This window comes from Camelus bactrianus, chromosome 16 (assembly GCF_048773025.1).
Source record: "Camelus bactrianus isolate YW-2024 breed Bactrian camel chromosome 16, ASM4877302v1, whole genome shotgun sequence".
Lineage (NCBI taxonomy): Eukaryota > Metazoa > Chordata > Mammalia > Artiodactyla > Camelidae > Camelus > Camelus bactrianus.
The window spans coordinates 6,580,582-6,606,539 of record NC_133554.1 but is presented as its reverse complement, the minus strand read 5'-3'; the positions used below and the strand labels follow the sequence as shown (position 1 = coordinate 6,606,539).

Sequence of the window (25,958 nt, the reverse complement as noted above, 5' to 3'; positions counted from 1 at the left end):
CTTGGAATTAGCTCCCTCAGTTTTCTCCCTGTGTGACCTGTAGACCAGTAATACCTCATTTTTACTGACATTTGCCAGAAAATAAGGTGTTCCATGTAATTGATTTTTGCAGTTAACAGAAGCATACTCCTTTGAGCACAGAAACTTTTTATGTAATCGTTTTTCACAAAAAGCTTGTTTCCATCAAAATCATGATTTTTCCCCAACCTGTGTTAGCAGAATCAAATATAGCAGGTGTGACCTACATATGGTGGAATGGGTGACCCACAGCCCACTCCGATGGCTCCTTCTGAAGCCATCTTTAGGGACATCTGCCTCTGGGCAATTCACTCAGCCTCCCTGCCTCAGTTTGCTCACTTGGGAACAGGGGAGCAGTGGATGGGCTCCCAGGGAGGGCCCCATGCCTTCCTACCTCGGCTGGGTTCTCATACAGTAATGCCCTCAGGAAGCTGGATGGTTGCAGGACCTGGGTGGTGGCTGTGATGGATTCTACTGTCAGCTGTCCCTTCTCAGCGTATCAGTGATCCCCAGTCACCCATTCCCCTGGGATGCTAATCTGCGGTTCTCTGTTACCCTGGAGAACAGAAGATGCCTGACCTCATCTTGTAAACACTTCTAAGTGAAGAAGTCTGGCATCCCTGAGGACTGAAATCCCCAGATGTCGTAGTGACTCTTCTCTCAAAGGCCTAGGAGACTACTGACTTGCTTCTGGACTGTGCTGTGAATTGTAAAGGATGCTGCAACCCTGGCCTCCAGAAAAGGGGATTTACACTACCTTAATACAGACATCAAGCACTTGGCAAGCTTCTGTGGGACGTGCTGAACTCCACATTGTGGGAGGTAAAAGAGCAGGGAGATGAAGCCACAGAGCCCATGTGAAGAAGACCCCAAGGGAGACTTCAGGAATGTTTCAAAACCAGTGTTAGCACACCATCTTTCTGTTCCTTTCACTTACCCCAAGCTCGCCTTTTAAGAGTTGCAAGAGTCCCTCTCAATCCTGGCATTTCTAGGATTTGGTGATGTCTTAGTTCCTGTGGTCTCTGTACCAAATTGCCACAAACTTGGTGGCTTAAAACAACGAAAGTCCATTCTCTCATCGTTCTGGAGGCCAGAAGTTCTAAATCAGGATCACCGGACTAAACTCAAAGGCTGTGCTTTCTCCAGAGGCTGGAAGGAGAATCAGTTCCTTGTCTCTTTCCGCTTCTGGTAGCTGCCAATATTCCTTGGCTTGTGGCCACATCACTCTCATCTCTGCCTCTGTCTTCACATGGCCTTCTCATCTTCCTTCTTGTCCTATCTCTCTCTGCCTCCCTCTTATACACTCATGATGGCATTGAGGGCCCACCCAGACAGTCCATGATAATATTCCTATCTCAAGATCCTTAATCACACGTGCAAAAACCCTTTTTATTTGCCATATACAGTAACATTCACAGGTTCTAGGGATTAAGACATAATCATTCCTGTGCGGGGGCAGGGGGGTGTTGAATTTTTTAGCCTACCACAGCTGGTCACATCAATTATCCATAATTTTGTGGTCTTTGATTAATTTTTAATGAATTTGTAAAGGCTTTCCCACTCTGCCAGGCAGTCTGTTAAACACTAGGATTCAAAGAGAAAAGACACAGTTCCTCACTCAGAAAGCTCATGGATTAATCAGGGCAACAATATGATATTAAAAGCCACAGGAAAAGCAACTTCAAGGCCTTAGAGTACCTAGGATGCATCCCGTAGAGTTCAAATTCCTTATCAAAGTCTGCAAGGTGCTGCATACTCTGGCCTTATCAACCTCTCTGACCTCCCTTCTTACCACTCCCCTTCTCACTCACCAAGCCCCCACTAAGTTGACTGCCTTCTCATTCCTTAAACAAGTCGATTCTACCTCAGGACCTTTGTACTTGCTGTTTCCTCACCCTGGAAAGCACAAAGCCCCGGTATCCCCACCATATCCCCACAGCAACCTTCCTCACTTAACTCTGCTCTACTGGACCAGAGAGCCCCCAGCCCAAGTACCTTGTCTAAAATCCACCTTTACCCCTGGTACGCTCTGTCCCCTCCTCTGCTTTATTTGTGTTCCTAGTACTTATCACAATCAAGTTGCCCTTGTCTGGGCCATGACCATGCTCCAAACAAGCATTCTGAGATGTGATGGCTAGAACTTTCCAGAAGATCCTAAACTCAAATGCATCCTGTTTTCATTTCCAATTCTCTTACTTGTTTGGCCTGAGTAGCACATTGACCTAATTTCAAGTGGATCAGAGTGGGGTTGTGGGGGAGGATTCTGCTAGGGTGAATCTGTAAATGTAAGGAGCCATTTTTCAGTTGTCATAATGACTGGTGAGTGTGTCGGGGGTGGGACTTAGTGGCATTTAGTGGATGGGAGTCAGAGATGCTGACTGTCCAGAGGTGGGCTGGACCGTTCTTCCCAGTGAGGAATTGCCTGGCCCCAAATGCCGACAGCACCTCTAGGGGAGAAACTATCTTAAGGAAACAGTTTGTATTTGAGTCCTAAAATAGTATTTTTCAGTTGTAATCGACAACCTTTCACCCTATAAGAGTATTTCAAATTATTTCTCCCCAAATACATCACCTTCTGCTAAACCTATGTCCCACAAACCATTTGCATCCCCTTCCTCTTGGTGTCACTCCAGTGTCACCTCTACATTTTGTAGTTTCACCGAGGGGATGCCCTCTTTCACATTCTGTGTAAGTGTTCCTTGAACTTAGCCCCAACTCAGGGCTCAGAGGCCCCCCCACGATTTTCCCCACCCAGAAAACCGTCCTTTTATTTGCACCCTTTGTGTCTTTCCTCCAAGGCCAGTCTTCCACCCATGACAAAGCTTCCCCTGATGGTGACCCATTTTCTTTATTTAAATAGCGTTCAGGGTGGGACCTTGTCAAAAGCTTTTTGCAAATGAAAATAAATTACATCTGCTGGTTCCCCTTATCCACAGGCGTTTTTCACCCCTTCAAAGAGCTCTGGTAGATTAAAGGATTTGGCGGATTTGGGGTTTGTATGGGCTTCTCTGCCCAACTCCGGAATCCTCAGCCAAGAAGCCGACAGTAGGGAGGGCCTGAGCTGAAGGCGCAGATAAACAACACAGAGGCGACGAATAAACCTCCAGGAAGCCCCACGCTATACGCGCCTGCTCTTCCATGCTCTAAACCCTTTTCCAGAACAGTCACATCTCTTGACTTGTCAGAGGACCTGGGATCCCTGGAGCAATCTTCATGAGGCTGATCAAGTGAGCTGAGTCTTGAAGCCTTGAAATGAGAGGAGGTCCCAAATTCTTCCAGGGTGAGCGATCTGAGCATTATGAGTAATAGAAAAAAAAAGAAAAACAAAAAAAAAGGAAAAACCCCAAACAATAAAAGCCCTAAACTACCACATATTGAGCACCTACTCTGTCAACTTCTTTCCTTTCCAGTACATCTTTTTAATCACTCTAACGAGCCTATAAGGTAAGTGTGATGACCCCATGTCACCGTGAGAAAATGGATGGGTTTTCTACTTGATGGGTGAAGCAACTTGCCCAAGGTCTCACAATTCAGTTGGAGTTGGACTCGAGGTTTGTCTAAGTTAAGTTCTTTCTGTTTCTGAAAGCAGCACAGTCACACGGACCACACTGACCCTCTGGGAGGTCAGATGCCTGCATCAGTTTCCTCTGCTGCTACAATCTCCAGTCTATGTTGGAAGTCCTGGGAACCAATTCATCTAACGTGTGTTCTCTTAACTGAACCAGACGTGCTCAGAAGCCAGTCCAGCCAGGTCACAGCTCCAATTTCTGGTAGACTTGGATCCCTCTCCTGTCTAGAAATGGCTGAGACCCGTTTGCATCAGATAACATCTTATCCGTAGGTGCTAAGAGCTTCGAACCCTGCAACCAGACCATTTTAGTTCAGATCTACTTAGTGAGACGATCTTCGGCAAATTACCTTCCCGAGTCTCAGCTTCCTCCTCTGTAAAATGGAGCTAATGATATACCTATCTCATAAAATTCTTATCCGAATTATGAGTTAATGACTAATAAAATGCCTACAAGAGGGCTTGGCACACAGCAAGAATTATATCAATGTTTGATTTAAAAAGTAAAAAAAAAAAAAAAAAGAAAGAAAGAAAGAAGAAATAAAACCCTTAGTCATGCCCAGGATGAAGGTCCCTCGGGTCATCTCATTTCTTCGAATTCCTGACTCTCTTCCCTGCAAACCATTAGCCTGTGTCCTCTGGTCCTTCCCCCCATCCCCCCCATGGTGGGATGTTCCCTTCCCTGCATCCTCACCCTGTTCACTGGTGGCTCTCTTGGCCTTCAAGCTTACCCCATATACCCAGCACCCAGGCAGGGGGAGCTGTTGTCCTCCTCAATTCCCACTGTTCCTTCCATCTTTGTTAAAACAACAGCAAGGCCCTGCTCCTTTAAGGCCAGGACCACACAACTGCTCTGTCTTCTATATCTCATCCTTGCATCTCCACCCCATCGAGGTCACTCTTCTTCTTCTTTGAAGACACTAGCACCTGGGTCAGAGTTCATCTCAGCCCCAAGCTGGTACTGAGATGGACAGCCCAGCTGGTGCGTTGACCTCTCCACTCACCTTCCCAGCCTCAGCAGGCCTTGTCATCACCCGGAGCTGTTCCACCTCTGGGACCCTCGGTGCAGGCATCCAGTTTTGGACCATGATCATCTCAGTTATTCCCATCTCATCTCTTCTTCTGTCTTCCTGAACCTCTAGACCAGCTCTGTCCAATAGAACTTTCCATGATGATGGAGATGTTCTTTATTGGAGCTATCCAAGTCAGGGGCAGCTGAGGAACTGAGCTTGAAATTCTATTTAATTTTAACTCATTCACTGAAATGGCCATGGCGACATGTGGTTGAACAGCAGGGTTCTAGAACCCTAGCCTGTTCCTTCTTCCATTGGTGGCCTGACTTCACTTCCTTCTCTCTTGAACTTTGTCTCCATGGTCCATCACAGCAGCCACCCTCTTGCCCTTGTCCCTTGGTCCCACCTCCTGGAAAAAACTATCAACTTTAGGTTAATCCAACTGTTCTGCTTTCTCTAGGTCTACACAGGGGCTGCTGGGCACTGCTGGGGCTTGACTTTGCCGGGAGACATTCTTTCTCATAGATGGTCACCAACCTCTATTGGACCTTGAATTCTGTCCAGCCAGCAAGTCCCCTTCTCCTTAAGGACCCAATCAAGACTTCCTGCCTTTCCAAATCTGCTCCCTCACTGTCAGCGGGTGGTGTCACTTCCTAGTGCATTGAAACAAGAGCAGCTTTCAGACCACCTGATCACCCATTTTCCGAGGCTAGTTTTATCTGTCTTCAGCATCCTCCTTCTGATCCTTCTTGTCAACATTCAGGCTCGCTCAGATAGCCTTATCTTATAAACAAAAATAGAAAATGCCAACCTCCCGTCAATCCCGTGTCACCTTCCAATCACCCCATCTCTTTCCTACCACTTGTTTTCACACCTCTCCAAAGCCACCTACCCTTGCTGTCTCCACTTTCTCACCTCCCGTTCACTTTATAACCTGAGGCAGCCTGGCTTCTGTCCCCACCACTCCTCTGCCACTACCAGTCAAGTTCACCAATGACTTCCTTGTAGTTGAATCCAAAGGACTCTTTCAGATCTTATCTTGACCTTGAAGGCATGGGATACTTGCTCACTGCCCCTCCTTCCTGGAAACTTGCCTGTTGGTTTCCAGGACACCTGAGTCTCTTGGTTTTCTTCCTCCTACTCTGGCTACTTCTAAGTTTTCTCGACACTATCTTTCTAGGGGGATCCTGGGGCTTCACAGGTAAGGCTGGGTGCCAAGAACGGCGGCTCCCCCCCCCCCCAGCGCATTCCTTGCTGGAACACCTGGGAATGCGCTTTCTCACCCAAGAGCCTCCCTGTTGTGTTTTGAACGCGTTTGTCCTGTGAATCCTGCCGCTCAGAGCCTGACACGCCTTTTCGGGTGTGTATTTATCGCCCCCACTTTGAGAAGCTCTCACAACACTTGGACATCTGTTTTTTTCATTTGTCCCCTCAAAAGGCCGTCTGCTGGAGGAAGGGACACTGACAGATTAGAGAGCATTGGGAGAGGCTGCAGAGTGGTCAGAAAAAAAGGGTCCTGTGAGAACTCATACAAAGAACTGGGAACATTTTGCCTAGGAGCAATAAAACCGAGGGGTGACACAGGGCTGATTTTCAAGAATTTGAAGAGGCAGAGCCTTGGTTGGGGCTGCTGTGTGGAACTGGAATCAAACCAGCTGTACAAGTGACAGGGTTTTCCCAGAATGCTGTGGACCTCCAGGCTGCAAAGTGAGAGTCCTGGGCACCAGGACCTACCGCAGAAGATAAGCTTAGACCTCAGTGATCACAATAAAAGTGGGAAGTGCCCTTCCTGCCCCACATATCCTTCCTGAAGACCACTGGCCTAAGCTCAGCTGGTGAGGAGCAACCCCCGGGAGTACAGTTTCAAACTTGCTGCCACATGAGGCCCATCAAAAGCTCTGGGACAGAATCATAGCAGGAGGAAGGCTTGAGAGCGCTGAGCAATCCGGTCTTGCAGATACTCCAGGAATCAAGTCGGGTGGGCAGTGAGCAGGGCAGCCCGATGAGCCTCTTTCAGACCCATTTTTGTCAGACTGTCTTCCTGACCTGTGTTTTGGTGTGAGGCCATTAGTGTACACTGTGGGCCAACACAGACACCCTCTGAGGGGTTTAGGGATGTTGAAGATGTTTGCTTGTTACCTCACACTGTGTTCTCTTTATGAGGCCCCCCAGGAGAAATTCCTGTCTGATTTTAGTACCAAGAATAGTTGTAATTCTCTTGAGTAATAGGTCTGTTTTTATCCCATGGATGCTGGGAATTGTGTAACTGACATGGTCTCCTTTTCATTTTGGCTGCGGGAAAGCTGAGAGACAAATTTGTGGCCCACCACCAGGAAGTGAATAGGGCATTCTAGGGGGCGCTTAACCTTTATTCCCATCTCTACTTTGTCTTCCCTCTTAGTTTCTCTTTCTTCTCTTAGTTCTCCTTGTTTTACTGTGTACAGTCAAGAACAGACAAGCAAAAACAAAAATCACCTATAATCTAATCTCACTTTCCCGAGATACCTACAAGGAACAATGTTGTCTTTTCAGGTATACTTTAAAAAATAAAAATGAGAGTATGCTGTGCATAGTGTTTATTGGAGGGGGCACAGTATTTTGTAAATGGCTTTTTTCATTTTATATGTCATGAACCTCTTTCCATTGCATTAAATGTCCCTCTTTAAATAATTTTAAAATTCTATGAAGAGCTAGCAATTTAAAACTAACAACTAACATTTCTGCAGCCCCTTAATGTGTGCCTGGCTTTATGTATATTCACATATATCTTTATGTGAAAGTATACTCACGTAGATGGATCTAAATACAATATGTATGCATACATATTATAAGCTATAATTTCCGTATGTGTTAACTCATTTGATGCTCACAATCCTGTGAGATAGAAATTATTGTCCCCCTTTAACAAATGAAGAAACCAAGGTACAGAAAGATGCAAAATTTGCCAAGGTCATACTTTGGCTCCAAATCACGTGCTCCTAACTGCTCTGCTGGCTTTCCGTATGCCATTGGGATTTCACAGTCCACAATGGTTAAACATTTCACAGTCCACCTGGTTAAACATAAAAAAGAAACGTTTATCTCCTTCCACCTCACTTTCTTATTTATGTTATTTTGCTTTGTTTTAAGTCCCCTTGTAAGTCACCCGAAATCCCCTCTGCCGCAAGGCAAGTGTAGAGAGTGGTACACAGCACAAGAAGGTAAAGTTAAAGTGTTCCCCCAGGGGAGGGGATGAATCCAGGCTGCCCTGCAATGGAGAGGATTTATGTCTTTGGGCTGCGGTGAACTTCCATCCCTGGAAGAGCTGGCTTGGGTGGCCGTCTCTCAGGGAGGCTGGGGAAGGCTGTCTTCCAAAGAAACTGAGCTGGGCCAGACCAGCCCCAAGGCTCCTTCGTACATTCTCGGAGTTTATGAAAATACCAGTAAGACAAAATGAGGCACTCAATGGAGATAATGCAGCAAGTCAGCTGTTGGGCCAGAACCAGGACCCTGTGCTTTCAATCCAGGATCACTCATCTAAAAGTAACAACAGCAGTTTAGTTCCAAACTCTCAGCCCAGTGTATTCTTTCCCCAGAGTGCTTTGGCTACTGCTGCAAGATGGTCAAAAGGATGCTGTCACTGTCCTCTGTCCTTTTGTTAGTGTGGCAGAGAGGAAGGGAAGGAGAATCTGGGTGGCCCTGAGGATGCCCTATGAGACTACAGTTGGGTGGGACTATCCATTTGACAAACGGGAGGACAGGAAGGAGCCAGGTTTCTTTCTATTCCTGGATGTTTACTAGCTGGGACATCTTGGTCAAGTTTCTTACCTCCTGAGACCTGAGTTTCCTCATCTGCAAAATGAGAGTTTAATACCTACTTGCAAAGCTGTTGTGGGCTCCCAAGAGATAGTATGGGCTACAGCACCCTTAAAAACTGAGCCAATAAGGACCTATAAAGCTGCCTCTGTATCTGGGGGCAGCTAGACAGAGGCCTGGCAGGGCCGTCCGGGAGGGGCGTTGGCCAGTGCCCAGATGCTGTCAGGCTTTTTCCCCACTTCACCCTCCAGCCCACTACAGCTCCTCCGGCAGGAAAGGGGCCGCGTTCCCAACAGAGGCCCACAGCATGGTGACAACTGTGCGGGGGGGTGGGGGGCTTGGGGTGGGGAGTCAGAGCTCCTTCTCGCCGGACTCCAGGGGCTTGGGGCAGGAGGAGTAAGCCAGCAGAGGTTCCATCCTCCTCTTCCTCCCGATCCCGGGCTGTCTGCCCACGGGGCACGGCCCTGTACGCGGTGCCACCGCGGCCATCAGGCTGGGTTAGAGGAAGGCCCGACCCCGACGCGGCAAAGAAAACAAACACAGATGTGTTTGCCCGGGACCAGGAGGGAGAAAAATCTCCCACTCCCCCGCCGCCTGAGCGCTCCCCTGGGCGTGGGGCTGGCGGAAACCTGCGGGGCTCTCCCGGCAGCGCAGGGCCGGGGCGACGCGGACGGTCCCCGGCCGGCCCCTCCTCCCTCGGCGGGGTGCGCGCCGGGCCCAACCCCCCTCTCCGGGGTTTCCCCGGGCGCTTTCCTCGCTTTCTCTTTGTCTCTGCTTCTCTTTCTCGGGCGCCCGGGTTCCCACCCGATCGTGCTCCCGCTCTCTCCAGGTCCCGGGCCGCTTCCCTTTAACTTTCTTCTTTCCCGGGGTTAAAACTTTGCTCGCGAGCGGGCGGCAACTCGCCGACGTTATTGGCCGGCGCCCCGCCCGGCGGCCCCGCCCCCCGCCCCCGCGCTCCCCTCCGCCCCCCACTCCCAGCGCGAGTGGCGGCGGCGGCGGCGGCGGCGGCGGCGGCGGCGGCGGAGCCTTTGGGGGCGTGCGTGCGTGTGTGAGTGCGCGCCAGCCAGCGGGAGTGTGTGTGCGCCCCGGGCGCGGGCTGGGCGGCACTCGCACGGCGGCTGAAGCGGCGGGAGCCGGGCGGTCGCGTCGTCACTCGAGAGAGAGAGGCGGCGGCGGCGGCCGGGCCGGGCCGGGCCGGGGCTGGGGCAGCGGCGGCCGCGCCGGGCATGGAGCTGGCAAGCCCGCGCTGAGGCAGGACGCGCCTGCTAGCAGCCAGCGAGAGGCTCTCCGCCGTCCGGCGCGCGGGCTCCCCGGCCGGGGCCGGGCAAACTTTTCTTTCTCTTTTGCCGTCTCCAGAGGTAAAGTCCCGAACGCGGACTCGCCGGCGGGGTTGCGATTCGACACAGAGGAACGGGACCCTGGGCTGCGGGGAGGAGGGGGCGCGGGCCGTGCGGGCTCTGGGGGGCCCACGAGCTCTCCTGTGTCCGAGATTTGGGATACTGGCGGGCCGGCCGCGGACAGGCAGACGGGCGCGGGCATGACCCAAGGGCGGCGTGGAGGCGGTGGTGGCGGGGAAGCCGAGTGATCCCGACTCGCCGCCGGTAGGGAAGAAGAGGCGCGGGCCGTGCGGGCTTGGGGGGGTCCCTGGATTTGCCTGCCCCCGGGACGCGGGGAAGCGAGGCGGGCGTTCGGCCGCGGGCTTGGTGCCGGGGAAGCCGGGCGTTTGCCCGCGCCCCCGCTCGCCGCGCCCCCGGCGGGTGGAGGGAGCGGGGCGGGCTGGCTGAGCGCGGCTCCCCTTTCTCCGCAGGCGCCTTCTGCGGCGGGCAGAACGACTCTTCGGCGCGGCGGGGCCGGGGCAGGCTGGACGCAGCATGATGCGCGCAGTGTGGGAGGCGCTGGCGGCGCTGGCGGCAGTGGCGTGCCTGGTGGGCGCGGTGCGCGGCGGGCCCGGGCTCAGCATGTTCGCCGGCCAGGCGGCGCAGCCCGACCCCTGCTCGGACGAGAACGGCCACCCGCGCCGCTGCATCCCCGACTTTGTCAACGCGGCCTTCGGCAAGGACGTGCGCGTGTCCAGCACCTGCGGCCGGCCCCCGGCGCGCTACTGCGTGGTGAGCGAGCGCGGCGAGGAGCGGCTGCGCTCCTGCCACCTCTGCAACGCGTCGGACCCCAAGAAGGCGCACCCGCCCGCCTTCCTCACCGATCTCAACAACCCACACAACCTGACGTGCTGGCAGTCGGAGAACTACCTGCAGTTCCCGCACAACGTCACGCTTACGCTGTCTCTCGGCAAGAAGTTCGAGGTGACCTACGTGAGCCTGCAGTTCTGCTCGCCACGGCCGGAGTCTATGGCCATCTACAAGTCCATGGACTACGGGCGCACGTGGGTGCCCTTTCAGTTCTATTCCACGCAGTGCCGCAAGATGTACAACCGGCCGCACCGCGCACCCATCACCAAGCAGAACGAGCAGGAGGCCGTGTGCACTGACTCGCACACCGACATGCGCCCGCTCTCGGGAGGCCTCATCGCCTTCAGCACTCTGGACGGGCGGCCCTCGGCGCACGACTTCGACAACTCGCCCGTGTTGCAAGACTGGGTCACGGCCACCGACATCCGCGTGGCCTTCAGCCGCCTGCACACGTTCGGCGACGAGAACGAGGACGACTCGGAGCTGGCGCGCGACTCGTACTTCTACGCCGTGTCGGACCTGCAGGTGGGCGGTCGCTGCAAGTGCAACGGCCACGCGGCCCGCTGCGTGCGCGACCGCGACGACAGCCTGGTGTGCGACTGCAGGCACAACACAGCCGGTCCGGAGTGCGACCGCTGCAAGCCTTTCCACTATGACCGGCCCTGGCAGCGCGCCACCGCCCGCGAGGCCAACGAGTGCGTGGGTGAGTGGGGCGCCGCGGGGACGGGGGCGGCGGGTGGGGACCGGGGCGGCTGCTCCTGGGTCTCGCGACCGTGGGTTCTCCGGAGCGCCGGTGGACTCCGCCGCTGAGGGTCGCCAGCTGCGTGGATGTGGGAATGGTGGGAGGCGCGTTCCGGATGTCCTGGACCAAGGAGGGCAGAGAGCCGGTCCACTCGTGCTCCTTGCACTGGCCGTGGACTCTCGGGTTTGGGTCTAGTGCACTGTGCGAAGCCAAGAAGAAGAACGAGAAATGCTGCGGGAGAAGGCTTTGCAGAAAATTTGCTGACGGGTCCTCCTAACCCCGGATTCAAAGGCAAAAGCTCATTGCCTTCCCCTTAGTTTGGCCGGACCCTGGGATCCACCTCCGCCCCACCCCACCCCCCTTTCCTAATCTGCAGCTGAGCGCCCTGTTGGGGACCCCGGCCCGGTTCCCGGGAAGTTCCAGCTCCGCGACCACAAGTCCCTTGGGAGATGGCAAAGGGATTTGCAGTTTGGGGCCAGTTCGGTACCCGACGAATATCATTTCTGCGTCCTCCATTTGTCTTTTATGGCTTGGAAAAAACAGTATGTATTTTCCTTTTGCACAGCGTGTTTAAGTTAACAAAAGAATGATGTGATTTAAATCAATTACTACCTACAGATTACAAAGGGAGTTCACTAATTATTTTAAACTAATTCAATCCCTATCCAAAAAAGAATACCAGATTTTTTTTTTTTTTGGTTAGCTTCAGGATTTGGTGAAATTAAACAGTTCCGAATTAACTAAGGGCGCAGATTCTAATTTTAATGGGATCTAGGTGCCTGGAAGAGAAATCTGACAAAACCAGCCCTGGTGGATACTGCTGGGTCAGAAATGAGGCTTAAAAAAAGGGATCCATTCTGTTTCTGAATTTTAGGACTTTGCTGCTGTAGAAACCCTGAGGCATCAGTTTCTCCCCAGGAGGAAACAACAAAAAAGGAAGGGAAAAGTAGTAAGACCCCACTCCCTTTTTCCACGATAAGGTGTACATTTCCAAACCCCACATTTCATTTTACTGAAAATTATTTGGTTTGTCACCATACCGTTTGGTGTTCATTTTTCGTGTAATACGGATACTCCCTCCCCCTGCCCCCACCCCAGGCAGCCAGTGTGAGTCTCTTCAGTTGCTTCAGCCTCTGAGGCACGTTACAAAGTTCGCTGGGTCCCCACAAACACACGTTTTGAGGTCTGGTTCTGATTAATTGTGTCATGTTGTTGTCGAATAGTTTGTGCCTCATGACTGTGGATGCAGACTTTTGGAATGGAAAACATGTTTTGGAGAGCCGGATCGGCACTGAGGCCCGGTCAGGCATCCTGGTCTGCAGAGGCCCATCCCTCCTGTTGCCTGGCTGGGCCTCCATTTTTACACTCCGAGTGTCCCACTTCCGTTCATCCCCCCTCCTTTAAGGGACAGAACTGGTTGCCAGTTTGAAGAGACTTTTCAGGATTCGATGGCAAGATAGTGGTTATACCCGGACTTAGTGGTATTTGGGAGTAAAACTCCTTTGATCTGCTCAGTTCCTTCAGAAATGTTGTTTTTTCCCATCTCTTCTCTTTCTTCTCCCCCTTTCCTCTTTTCTTCCTCTTGTGCGTAAAAACCCTTCATTGACATTTAAAAGGCTTCCCAGGGTTTTGCTATCAGTTTTAGTTTGTCTGTGCACATGAAGGATAACTTCTCATTGTCACTGGCAGGGACTGATTGGAAAAAATACAAGGGAATACGTTGAGGCAAATAAACTGGATATTATGGTAACATTTTACTGGCTTGAAAATTCGTCTTAGCAGCGTTGGTATTGTTCAGATACCACCCACCCCCATCTCTCCCTGTCACTTTGGATGTGGAGACGTAACCGGCAATTGTTATAACAATGGCCACGCACTTGAAATAATCTCTATAGTTGAGGATTTTGTCTTTTGACCAAAGCACTAACTCTGTGCACAAATTGGATTGACCGGTTTATTTTTAAACCAAATTGAGCGATCAACATATTAACTAACGTAATTAGTGGGCCTTTTTGTTCAAAAAGTTTAATTAGGCCTAATAAGTACATAATCTACATGACAAATAATCGGCTGACAATATTTTCTGGTTTTTACTGAAGTTATTTTAATTCTCAGTAGTCAAAGTATCTTTAAATCTTGCCAATTATTCAGTCATCTCATAAAAGCCAAGCCAATTCAACAATGTTAAAAGTTATTTATAGTTTCCTTTTTGAATAGATGTTCTGATACCTTGTAGATATAGCCCCGGGAATGTCAGGTTGAAGTTCCCATAAAGTCTTAATTGAAGTCTTAGTGATTTTGCCATCATTCCGCAAAAGAGAAAGTCAGCAAAGACAATTTAGAAGTGATTTACAAGTAAAGGTCGAGCTTTTTATGAAAAGGCCCTGAAGTGGAGGTATGTGAATGAATTAGTATTTGACAGGTGTTCTGAGACACTACAGGGCACTGTGCTAGGAAAAAAGCATTAATAAATCCTTCAAACACTAACTTTTGTACTATCAGCGGCTCAGATTTTTTTTCCCAACATAATCCCATCTTGTGAATTTCACACTGTTGACATATAAAGCCGGGCTACCCAGATTATTTACAGCTAAGGCAAAGTAAAGCATATATTTTTCTTTTAAAAAATGAGTCTTGATTTAAAAAAAAAGGGGGTTGTCATTATCACTGTGCTTTTCTCTTTGCCTTTCTAAATGAGACATGATTTATAATAGACTAAATTGGCATCCTTCCTTTAACCCTCTCACCAGCCCCCTTGCCCCCCAAATCCTAAAACTTAAAAAAAAATCGGTATTATTATTTGACTGAATGATTCTAGGCAGGGCCCAGGTACTTTCAGCTGACTAAGAAATGCCTGTATCCTATAGGTTTTCTTTCATCCAGCTTTCTTTTCAGTGTTCTTTCAAGGTTGAGTTCTCTGTGGAATAAATGTGAACTTTTGTAAGGCCCAACTTTATTTTAAATGCAATTTTGGATTTCTTCCGGGGTTGGGGGGAACCCAAAACAATATGAAAGACAACACCACGTATAACGTTACAGCCTCGACAGCTCTCCGTGGAATAACTAAATACTTTCTTCCGCCCATATGTACCAGCGATGTTCACATGTTCCTATGCACATATGCATTTATATTCATCATGTAAAGAAGCATCCGTGCATGGGGGGGGTGTGGACATTCAAGAGAAAATGCATGAACAGTTTTAAACCACCTGGGTTGCTAGGCCCTTTTCTCCCCCCAACTCCAACCCCTTCCTCTTTGTAAAAAGAGCATCTGAAGACCATATTGTGTTTCATAAATTATTGACATCAGTTTTAATCAATGTCCCCCTGACGTCAGAGCTGTGTTAGTATTTAGTTTCTGACGAAGCATGCTGTTTAATCTTACTGTGGGGATGTCAGCATGAACCCCTGCCTGGTTTGTGACAGGGTGAGCTTATGAAAACTTGTTTTGCCACTCACTCTGAAGGCTTTGCGTGGCCCAGCTGAAACCCAAAACCCACACAAAAGACGACTCTGCAAGATGAGCGCACTGTGCTGGGCTGGCCTCCTCTGGTTATGGGTACCTGCAGTGTAATGCTCATAATTGTTTAAACATGGTTTGGAGGGGGGTTCCTCATGCTGTAAATGGCTCTGGTGCTCGGGCCCACCATCATCCCCGGTGGCAGAGGGAGGTTATATGGAAGGTGTTGCCATGAGAAATTGAACGGCCCACTAAAGACGCTTGCAAAATCAGAAGGCTAGCATGATTTGCTCCTTAGTCCAGAGTCTGGTACGTCACTGTAGATGGGTGCGTGTTTTTATCGTCATGGTAATTATTATAATTATTGTCATTACATGATTAACCCTTGAGGACTCATTTTTTGCCAAACTCATTAGTCATTTAATCATCACAACTATGGTTATAATAGGCCCTATTATTGTCCTTATTTTACAGATGAGGAAATCATAACCTAGAGATATTAAATGGTTTACCCAAAGCCATATAGCTCGTAGGTGGTGGAGCTGGGATTCCAGCCCAATGTGTATGCTTTGTTTTATTGCATCCTCTGTGTGCCTCCCCATGGAATGGATGGATGGGTGAATGAATGACAGTTACATTTCCGTGTATAGGCAGACCTCAGAGATACAGCAGGTTCATTCCAGACCACCTGCAATAAAACAAATACGCAGGAAAGCGAGTCGCATGACTTTCTCGGCTTCCCAGTACCTGTAAAAGTTGTTTACATTATACTGTCGTCTAGTAAGCGTGCAATAGGGTTTTGTCTAAAAAAATGTACATACCTTAATTTAAAAGTACTTTATTGCTAAAAAATGCTCACCATCGTCCTAACCTTCAGCAAGTTGTAGTAGTAGCATCAAAGATCACCACTCGCAAATCACCGTAACACATGTGTAATGATGAAAAAGTTTGAAATCTTGCAAAGAATTCCAACATGTGATACAGAGGCATGAAGTGAGCAAATGCTGTTGGAAAATGGCTCCGATAGACTTGCTTGGGGCAGGGTTGCCCCAGACCTTCAATTAAAAAAAAAAAAATGTAGCATCTACGAAACTCAGGTAAGTGAAGTGCCATAAAATGAGGTCTGCCTGGATAGGAGAATAGTTGGACCAGCCCGTTAACCTCTTGCTAGAATTAGAGGTGGTTCCCTAGTTGTGTTGTATTCCACTCCGTTCTATAACGTCACATCATGTCATATAACATATTCATTATATTCAGACATACTGAAGTATGAAATTGTCTGTAACAAGTTGTCCTCTCTTTTAGCCATCAGGCCTGGTGGGGGCTGGGAGTTTTTAGGAATGTAAGTGAAGAGGGTTTAAGCGTCTCCGCATGCACAGGTGTTGCCGATGGCCAGGTCTTCCTTGATTTCAGGGCCCGTAATCTCTCAAAGCTGGTGGAACAGAACTTGTGATCAGAAAACCCTTTTAAATTAGGCCTTCTCCTTTCTCCCTAGTGCTCAGTATCCTGTTGCTTCTCCAGAACATATTGAAAAATTCTAGGAAGTGGCTCAGAAGTGTGGTTGTTGAAGAGAGGCGTTTAGTGGCATATCCTGTAGGTGCAGTGCGTGCGTCATTAGCACAGGGCTATCATTTATCTCTGTTGGCCCCTTGGCAGCTGGAGTGAGGATCTCTGCTGGGGTCCTCATTAGCACCTGGTGGGCCAGGAGGCTGCCCCCCACTCTACCCAGAGAAGCCAGACAGAGCTGTCTCAGGGTAAACCTTCTGGGGTGTGTCTGTACATTTTCAGGTTTTGCCAAGCTCTCCTTTGGCCCTGCCCAGACTTCTCTCTGACCTCCTCCTCCTGAAAAATGAGATCCTTGGAAAAGTATTTGAGACTTTATGTCCAGAGTAAATATTGGAAAGGCAGTGGGTTGAAATTCAGATGTTCCCTGGAAGGAATCCCCCCTCATTTTCTGCTCACAGCTGGTATCGATATTTCCTTCTTGAGATGAGTTGTGCTTTTCATTAAGTAAATTTTTTGTCTTGGGATTAAACCAACATTGTATTCTTAATAGACTTTTATGTTTACACTTCAAAAGTCCACTGGGTTGTTATTCGTGTTATCTTGATGGCTTCTACGGCGTCTGCTGTGCACACTGGCCCGACCAAAATAAATGGCTCTCTAGGGAACTGGATTATAAAACAGTCTTATCTGCTGATGCACTAGTATGGGTATTTTGTGAGCCAGTATCTTTTTTCTTCCTTTCAGAAGTGATAATCATACCTTGGGTTTCTGCAGTGCTTTTCATTAGAGGGAGACCTGAGGTCTCTGGGGGCTTTTGAAATGCTCAGGATTTAAGCCTAATACTTGCAGAGTGGCCCGCTGCATTTTGCCTGTCGTCTGGGAAGACACACGTCAGCCATTCCGCAGGCTCGGAGGACTCAGCGTCGGTTTGGGTGGCCTGGGAGTTTAGAATGTCAGTGCAAGGGGGTTGTCAGGTTACATCTTGAAGACAGACCACAAACCCCTACTAAGTGCCAGGCACTGTAGCAGGTGCTTTACATGTGCTTTGTTTCAGTTAATCAGATTGTCACAAGGAATGGAAGCCTTTTGAAACCAGATGTCCCTGCCACCAAAGGGCAGCTTTTACACAAACCAAACTCAGTGGGGACAGGGCACATCTTGGCTTGCTCGGTGACGCTGTTGCATATGCGGAGAGCAGGAGGGGTCAGCGGCGTTTGCATGAGGCTGATCAAGTGAAAGCCGTGTCCTGTTGTCAGCAGCTCCGAGGGACGATTCTGAACAGCACTGAGATAAGTGAGCTGCCTGGGACATCCTCAGACCCAGGGCTGTTCGCCTCCATGCTGCCTGCTGTCATGGGTACAGCACAACATGGGAAGTTCAGAATTGCATTTCTGTATCCCTGTGTACCCCAAATGTATCCCTATTGTATACTTAAAATTAGATTTTAATTTGTCTTTGAAATGCCATATAATTTACGTGAATTTCCCCCACGTCAGAAGGCAGAGACCCATTCCAATTGTCAGTTCTTTGCCTCCAGAGATAACGCTTCCTTCCCTAGCTCCTGAGAGGCCTGGGCGAGGTGTGTGTTCAACCCTGCCTGTAGCATTTTGTGCCAGGTCTGCCCTCTGACCAAGAGAAGGGACGGTGGTCATGGGATGGATGAGAAGTGAAATGCCTCTCGTATAAGCCATTCTCTTCCAACACTTAAGCGCCTGCCCCAAGCCTCCTCTGCAGGAGATGTTTCTATCAGAGGCATCCGATGGCGCTCAGAGAACAAGGGATGGTGTCATCCAGGGGACAGGTGCACCAGTGGTTCAGGAGCACTGCTGAGGAATGGAGAAATGTGCTCTGCCTTTGCCTGTGTTGGGGTCCTTCCCGGAGACCTCTGAGCCTTCTGCCGTCGGGGTTCATGTATTAGCTGGAGCTAAGGCTCTAATCGTTTTGCAGTGCACTTACGCATATAAAGAAGATCCAGAAGAAAGACTTCTCTGTAGCTGTGGCAGGATTCCAGGTTATTTAAAGGGATGGGTGGCTTTTCAGAGGTCAGAGTAAATTTGTTGGGTGAAAACCTTGAAAGGCAGAAAGTAACACTAAGAGAACAGAAAGTTCACCCCATCAACTGGTAACCAATGAATCCTCCCAACTCGGCCTGAAAGGAGGGGCTAGAAGTCTGTCTCTGGAGGATTCAGGCCCAGCCTAGGGAAGGTGTGCGAGGTATCAGCCCTCGGTGCAAGTGGTCCAGTTTCATTTGGGGGCCCATTCGTGTCCCCTCTTGGCTGATGCTATTGCTAGATTTTCCCCAGTCCTTTTCTGCCTATCGGTAAGAGAGATTATTGGTTGTCATGTCGTATTTTTTCACATATTCTAGAGGCTCCACACCTAAATTAGACAATCCATAGGACCACAGGCACCTTTAAATGGGCTGGATTTGAATAAATGAGTCTTAGGTAACAAGGAAATGAGATTGATCTCTTTCAGTTTCCTGAGCACCTATATGTTGTATTACATTCCATGTTTGATGGAACGGCCCAAAGTGATAGACAGTTTCTGCTGCCTGATTCCGGTCTTCGTGGCTTCTTGGAGTGGCTGTGGAATACTTAGCAAACGCACCACTGCTTCCCAATTCTGAAACCAGGGCAGGCATTGCTAATCAATCACAGCACTCTTTTCTCCAACGTCCAGAAATGGTCTTAGTGTATTAGACTCCTTTTCAATATAATTCTCTAGGCAGCCATTACTACTTAATCAGTATTAGCCTGGGAGATGGAAACTATATGACATGGGTCCTAGAAGACCTTCCCCTGCTCCCCTAGCCTACAGACAAAGATGTACCCTGTAAGTGGATGTTTCTGGAGCAGTCAGTGGTCAGGTGGCTCTGTTGGGTCTGGCAGGGTAAAGAGGTATGAAGTGATGCCCTCCCCGCAGGTGGGATACATTCGTTGGGGAGGGTGTGCATGTGAGAGGTGGATACTTGTTCTGAACTGTAAGCATGGGGAGCCCCCAAAGTGAGGAGCTTTTTGCTCAGCGCCCAGGACACAGGGAAGGTGCTGAGGGTCTTGAGAGGAAGCAGGTTCCGGATCTGGCTCCGGTACCAGGAAAGGATTGCATTGGGGTCCACTTCACGTTTGCCTCCTGCATCTGCTCTGTCGTAGCTTTTGTTTTCTTCCATGTCAAGAGTGTGAGAGACCACAGTTCCCTGAAAAGAGTGGTCTCCCCGGGGCAGTCAGCTCTGAAGTTCCCGTGCAGGGTCCCCTGGATTGGGAGAAGGCCAGAGCTGCCCCAGAATGCGAAGGAAATGACCTTGGGCTCTTCCCAACCTAGGAGCCAGGCTCTCAACCCCAAACCTTGTCTGCGGGGCATCCGAGGCCCAGGACTCTGCACGGGCTAGCCCTCTGCTTACATTTGGGCCATCGCAGAAAGGGCTGAACAATAACAGCTCCAACCCCAGCATGAAAAAGGAAACACATTGTGTTTACAGATACAGAATTTGGCCTCCAAAACATGAAAGTACCTTTGGGTTGGGCGCCCCAGGGCAGGGCTGTTGGACACCGGCCCCCCCTGCTCTGCGTCCTGCGGCCAGCTTGTTTCCTCTCCCCGCAGCCAGACCTCAGAGGTGGGCAGCTTGATCTCAGCCAACTCTTTATTCCCAGACCCAGCCCTGTCTCGCTCCCGGCTCAGCCCCAGGGAGAATCGCGGTGAGGAAGTGCTTGGCCTTCCCTGCTGCCACGAGGAAGGAGGCTGTGTCTCCCTCCAACCCAGGGAAACCAATCGGGCTTAAACCCGGTTTGGGGCAGATTGGCCATCACGATGCCCTGACGTGCCAGGGAGGAACGGGACTGGGCGTCCTCCCTTCTTCTCACCCGGGTTTGTGGTTGGAGCCAAGGTGAGAGAGTTGTTTGTTGTTTTAAATCGAAGGTGTCTGCCGAACCGTGACCCACATTTAAGTGAAAAGCAAGTTCTGATTTTCCTGGTGCATAGAAGTGATTTAGTTCTAAAATCAAGATCAGGGAGCACAGGGTTCTCTTTGATAACGTATGAAATACCAAGATGTGTGTAGCAGGGGTTATGGTTGAGAGAACCTGTCTCCAGCTTCAGACTGCCTGGGAGAAAGTGCTGGGCGTGTGTGACCTGGGGCGTGTGATTTAAGCTCTCTGTGCCTTCAGTGCCTCCGTGTCCTGGGGGCTTTGCTCAAGACTACGCTGGTCTATGGGGTAGGGTGGGGAGTGAGAGGGGCCCTTGCACTGTGCCAAGGAGGGGGCTCAGAGGAGGGGCACAGGAAGGAGACCCCGAGGCAGAGTGCTAGTGCTCTACCTAGATTTGGGGCTGTTTCTTTTTTCTTAAAAAACTTTTTTAAAATTGAAGAATAGTTGCTGTATATTACATAAGTTACAGGTGTATAATATAGTGATTCATGATTTGTAAAGGTTATACTCCACTCATAGTTATAAAAGATGGGCTCTATTCCCCGTGTTGTACAGCACATCCTTGTAGCTTATTTTATACCTAAGAGTTTGTACCTCTTCATCCTCTATCCCTATATTGCCCCTTCCCCCTCCCTCTCCCCACTGGTAATCACTAGTTTGTTCTCTGTATCTGTGAGTCTGCTTCTTTTTTGTTATATTCACTAGTTGGTTGTATTTTTTAGATTCCGCATGTAAGTGATATCATACAGTATTTGTCTTTCTCTGTTTGGCTTGCTTTACTTAGCATAATGCTCTCCAAGTCCATCCATGTCGATGCAAATGGCAAAATTTCATTCTTTTTTATGGCCGAGTAGTATTCCATTGTATACATACACCACATCTTCTTTATCCATCCATCTCTTGATGGATATTTAGCTGGCTTCAATGTCTTGGCTCTTGTAAATAGTGCTGCTATAAACATTGGGGGTGCATGGATCTTTTCGAATTAGTGTTTTTGTGTTTTTTTGGATGTATACCCAGGAGTGGAATTGCTGGGTCATATGGTAGTTCTATTTTTAGTTTTTTGAGAAACCTCCATGCTGTTTTTCACAGTGGCTACACCAATTTACATTCCTACCTATGGGGTATGATGCTTCCCTTTTCTCCACCTCCTCACCAACATTTGTTACTTGTGTTCTCTTTGATGATGGTCATTCTGACAGGTGCGAGGTGACATCTCATTGTGGTTTGGATTTGCATTTCCCTGATAAGTAGCGATGTTGAGCATCTTTTCAGGTACCTGTTGGCCAGCCACATGTCCTGTTTAGAAAAATTAGACATGGAGCTTTTTATCAGCACACATTTCTGTGGCCCTCATTATTGCCACACTCTGTTCTAAACACTTCATGAATATTACCTCATTTAATCCTCATAACAGCCTTATGAGATGGGTTCTATAATGATTATGACTAAGTCAGTTTCTTTACTGAAGTGTAGTATAAGTACAGAAAGGCACGTGGATGCCAAGTGCACAGCTCAAAGCCTTTTCATGATTAGATACACTTGCATAACCAGGACCCCAGAAACTGCCCTGAGCTCCCCTTCAGTCACCACACCCTCTTCCCACCATGCACTGGTTTTGACTGTTTTTGAATTTTGTGTAAATGGAATCGTATTCTGGTTGCTTTTGCTCTGTAGTCCATTTGTGGTATTTACCCCTGGGTAGCAGTGGTTTTATTCATTCTCATTTATGTATAAATTTACCTGTCTGTTCCGTTTATGGTGTTGTTTCCAGATTTTAGCATTAAAAATAACTCTGTGGAGGCCACACTTGTCCAGGTCTTTGGATGCACATTTGAATGCATTTCTGTTGGGTATGTATCTAGAAGTGAAATCTCGGGTCCTAGGGTAGGTATCCGTTCAGCTTTAGCATATCCTGGTTATACGTTGATTGTGTGCTCTGTCGAAAGCAGTTGTACGCATTTACATTTATTTACTGTTTTTACAGGTGAAAAAAGAGGCATGTGGAGGATACGTGCCTTGCCCAAGTCCTCACCATTAGCAATGATGGCGTTGCGGTTAGAATCTAGGTAGTGTGGCTCTGGAGTCTTGCTTTCCACCACCGTACCTGGCTGTGTCTCATCTCTAGTCTGTATAAACCCTGTCAAGGAAAACTGCTAGTACGGGGCAGAGGTGACTTTGGGCAAGTGCCTTCACTTCTCTGGGCCTCAGTTTTCTCTTCTGTAAAATAAGAGGTTGGGTCACGAAGACCATCTTCAGCGCTGATATTCTGTGACTCAGTGGATGCACCTCCTTCCTGAAGACTTTTCCCATCTGCATCCCCCAGCCCACTCCGTTCCCATCTCAACCAGACGCAGCTCTACAATGTGAACAGTGTCATTTCCCACCCCCTGCATTCCACTGGGGTTCCATCAGGAGGCTGCTCAGGCTCTGACGGGGTGACCTCACTTGGGCCTGCCCTTCAAGACTCCTGGGAATTTCCCCACCTCTCACCCACCAGTCCTTCCACTTGGGGAGGGAGAGACATGGGACCGTGTTCCTTTTCTGCCCTCCGGCATGTTGGCTAGCCAGTCTTCTCTCTTCAGTCATGCATGTTCAGCTGGATGAATGTTCACAAAGCCCACTCACCTGTGTAACTAGCTCAGTCATCAAGAAATAAGATTTCCAGATGGCCTCCTTCTGCCCTTCGTATCACCATCCCACTTTGTAGCCACCATCTTGACTTACAGTGTTCCAGTTAACTCTCTTCTCTCAAATTTTTTTCATATTCAGTTATAATCCACAAATCATGAATATTTTAGCTCTTCTTTTCTAATGCTTGTACTTTTATTTTTCTTGTCTTACTGCATTGGACAGAACTTTAAAGTAATGGAATGTAGTAATGGTAAGATACACCCTTGTGTTGCTCCTGCCTTGAGTGAGAATGCTTCTAGAGTTTCATCATTAAGTGTGTTGCCTGTTACTAGTTTCAGATAGATATTCTTTGTTGTGCTCAAAGGGATGACCTCTTTTCTTGGTTTACTGGGAGGTTTGCTCCTTTTTGTTGTTTTAAATCAAGAATATGTGGAATGTTAATCCATCAATCAAAATGAGGATACAATATTTTTGCTTTGATTACTAATATAATGAATTACATTGATTGATTTTATAAGATTTTTTAATAGCACCACTCTATAAATATACTAAAAACCATTGAATTGCATGCTTTAAATTGATGAATTGTATGGTACATGAATTATATTTCAATTAAGCTATTAAAAATTAATTTTTGTCACCCCCCCCAAAGAAACCTCATACCCATTAGTAGTCACTTCCCATTCCCTCCCTCCTACCACCAAATCAGCCTTCGACAACCACTAATCTACTTTTGATCTCTATAGATTTGCCTCTTCTGGACATTTTATTTAAATAGAACCATATAATATGTGGCCTTTTGCGACTATTTCAGTTAGCATAATGTCCTCATGGTTTATCCATGTTATAATATGTGAGTACTTCATTCCTTTTTTGTTTTTGGTTGAGTAATATTTCATTGTATAGATAGGTCATATTTTATTTATTCATTCTTCAGGTGGTGTTTTGGATAGGAAACAATTTGGATTGTTCCCACTTACGGTTATGAGAAATAGTGCTCCTGTGAACACTGATGTACAAATTTTTGTATGTATGTGTTCTCGTTTCTCTTGGGTATATAACCTAGGAGTGGAAATGCTAGGTCATGTGGCAGCTCTGTATTTAACTTTTTGAGGAACTGCCTGACTGTTTACCAAAGCAGCTGTTCCATTTTACATTCCTGCCTGTGGTGTATGAGGGTTCCAATTTTTCCACATCCTCATCAATACTTATACTCCGTCTTTTGATTATAGCCATCCTGGTGACTGTGAAGTGGTATCTCATTGTGGTTTTGTGATTTTCTAAATTTGAACTCTCCCAGCATTCCTGGAATAAAGTTTATCTGGTTATATATTATTCTTTGCTCATATTTTATTTTTGATTTTTGTATCTGTTCAAAAGTGTAATTTGTCTGAACTTTTTTCTCTTCATATTGCCTTTTGTATCCGGGTTGTTCTAACCTTATAAAATGAAGTGAGAAGTTTCTGTTCTTTTCTATGCTCTGGAATAATTTAAGTAGCATGAGAAATAACTTCCTTGAAGATTTGCTAGAATTAGCCCATCTGGGCCTTGTGCCATTTTTGAAAGGAGTTATTTGATAACCATTTCAATTCCTTCCATGCTTATATGTTTATTCAGGAATTTTTCAACTGCTTTCTGAGTCAGATGTGGTAGTTTATTTTCCAAGAAAATAATGATTTACCCAGATTTTCATTTCTTAAGCATAGTTGTATATAGTAATCACTAAAAGTATTTTTTAAAAATTTCATATGTGTCTGTATCACCTTTCTGATTTCTGATAGTGAATATTTATTGACTCTCTCTTTGCCTAGGTTTGTTTCTTTGTTTGCAATGTTTGAAAGTGATGATAGTAACACCTAATAATATTCATTGAACACTCACTGTGTGCCTGGCCCTGTGTGTGCTAAGTACTTTGTACGCACTAATTTTTAGAATCTTTACAACTCGATGAGTTAAGTACTATTATTCCCATTTACAGGTGGTTCAGAAGTTCAGACATTTAACTTGTCTGATGTCACACAGCTACAAAGCCCAGAGTTACAGTTAAAGCAGGATTGCTGCTCTCAGAGCTAGAATTCCCATCTGCTGATTTTTTAATGTTTTTAAATTGTTTCTAATTTCCTAATTTCTGTTTTATTTTTAAAAATTTCCTATTTAGGCTTTTGTGACCTCCTACTAATATTTTTAGGTGAATGCGCAGTTCAACTAATATCATTATTTTCTTATTCCTATTTAGCAGTGCAACCATTTGATTTTTCCTTTCTAGAGCAGGTTTGACCACTTCCTCTTAGTTTTGATTTGTACTACTCTCAATGTCACTGTCATTGTAGTTTTGACAGTTTTTATTTATTTATTTTTGCCTCTGGAGTTATTTATGAATTGGATTGTCATTTCCAGTGTATTCAGTCCTTAAAATATATATTTTGTTATTGATGTCCAACTTTATTGCAACTAGTACAGTTTTTGTTTTTTTTTGTTTGTTTGTTTTTAAATAATCTTGTGTGTGTGTAAGATTACTTCTGTTTCTATTCCATGGGAACTTAAAGAGAACTCTATTTTTAGGGTATAGAGTTCAATATATTAATCAAAATCAATCTTACTGGTTATATTCTTCAGATACTCTGTATTTTTTCTTCTTTGGAACAAAAGGACAATATTCATGGGAGACTCTTAACATATCTCTTTCAGTGTCTAACAAACTAAGTGACAAAGTCATCCAACCTGTAAAAAATTAAGAGATATGCAAAACCATATAAGGCAAATGAACACAAAGTAAAAGTAGGGGTCACAAAATTGTATCTGAAATGTAGAGTTCAGAGTAGAATGCATTAAATAGGGCTACGCTGGTGGTTTTATACTGATACCAGAAAAAAATGCACCGTGTCGTAAACTTGAATGGAAGTCCTCTGGGCCTTGGTCTCCTCCCTGGCGAAAAGGAGTTGGCAGATGATTCCTAGTCCCTTCCAGCACTCCCATTCTGAGATGATGGTTTTGGGGTTCCCTACAAAGTGGTGCCAGGAAGGAAATCAACTGTGAATAAGGATTAGAAGCAAAGAAAAGGACAGGATGATTCCGAGTTGAGACTGGAGCAGTTTGCTCTGACAGCTGGGGCT

The 25,958-nt window shown here is 47.5% G+C and overlaps 1 protein-coding gene across 2 annotated transcripts in view; it reads left to right on the top strand.

Moving 5' to 3' along the window:
* Positions 1-25,958, top strand: part of NTN1 (netrin 1) — a 178,400-nt gene that overhangs the window by 5,423 nt on the left and 147,019 nt on the right. The window contains exons 1-2 of one of the 2 annotated variants that reach the window (XM_074342211.1): positions 9,390-9,752; positions 10,202-11,283. In XM_074342211.1, the coding sequence (XP_074198312.1) occupies positions 10,266-11,283 (1,018 nt within the window). In that variant the 5' untranslated portion in view covers positions 9,390-9,752; positions 10,202-10,265. Of the gene's footprint in view, positions 1-9,389; positions 9,753-10,201; positions 11,284-25,958 lie in introns of those variants that run through there. The other variant, XM_074342212.1, reaches the window with a different exon arrangement.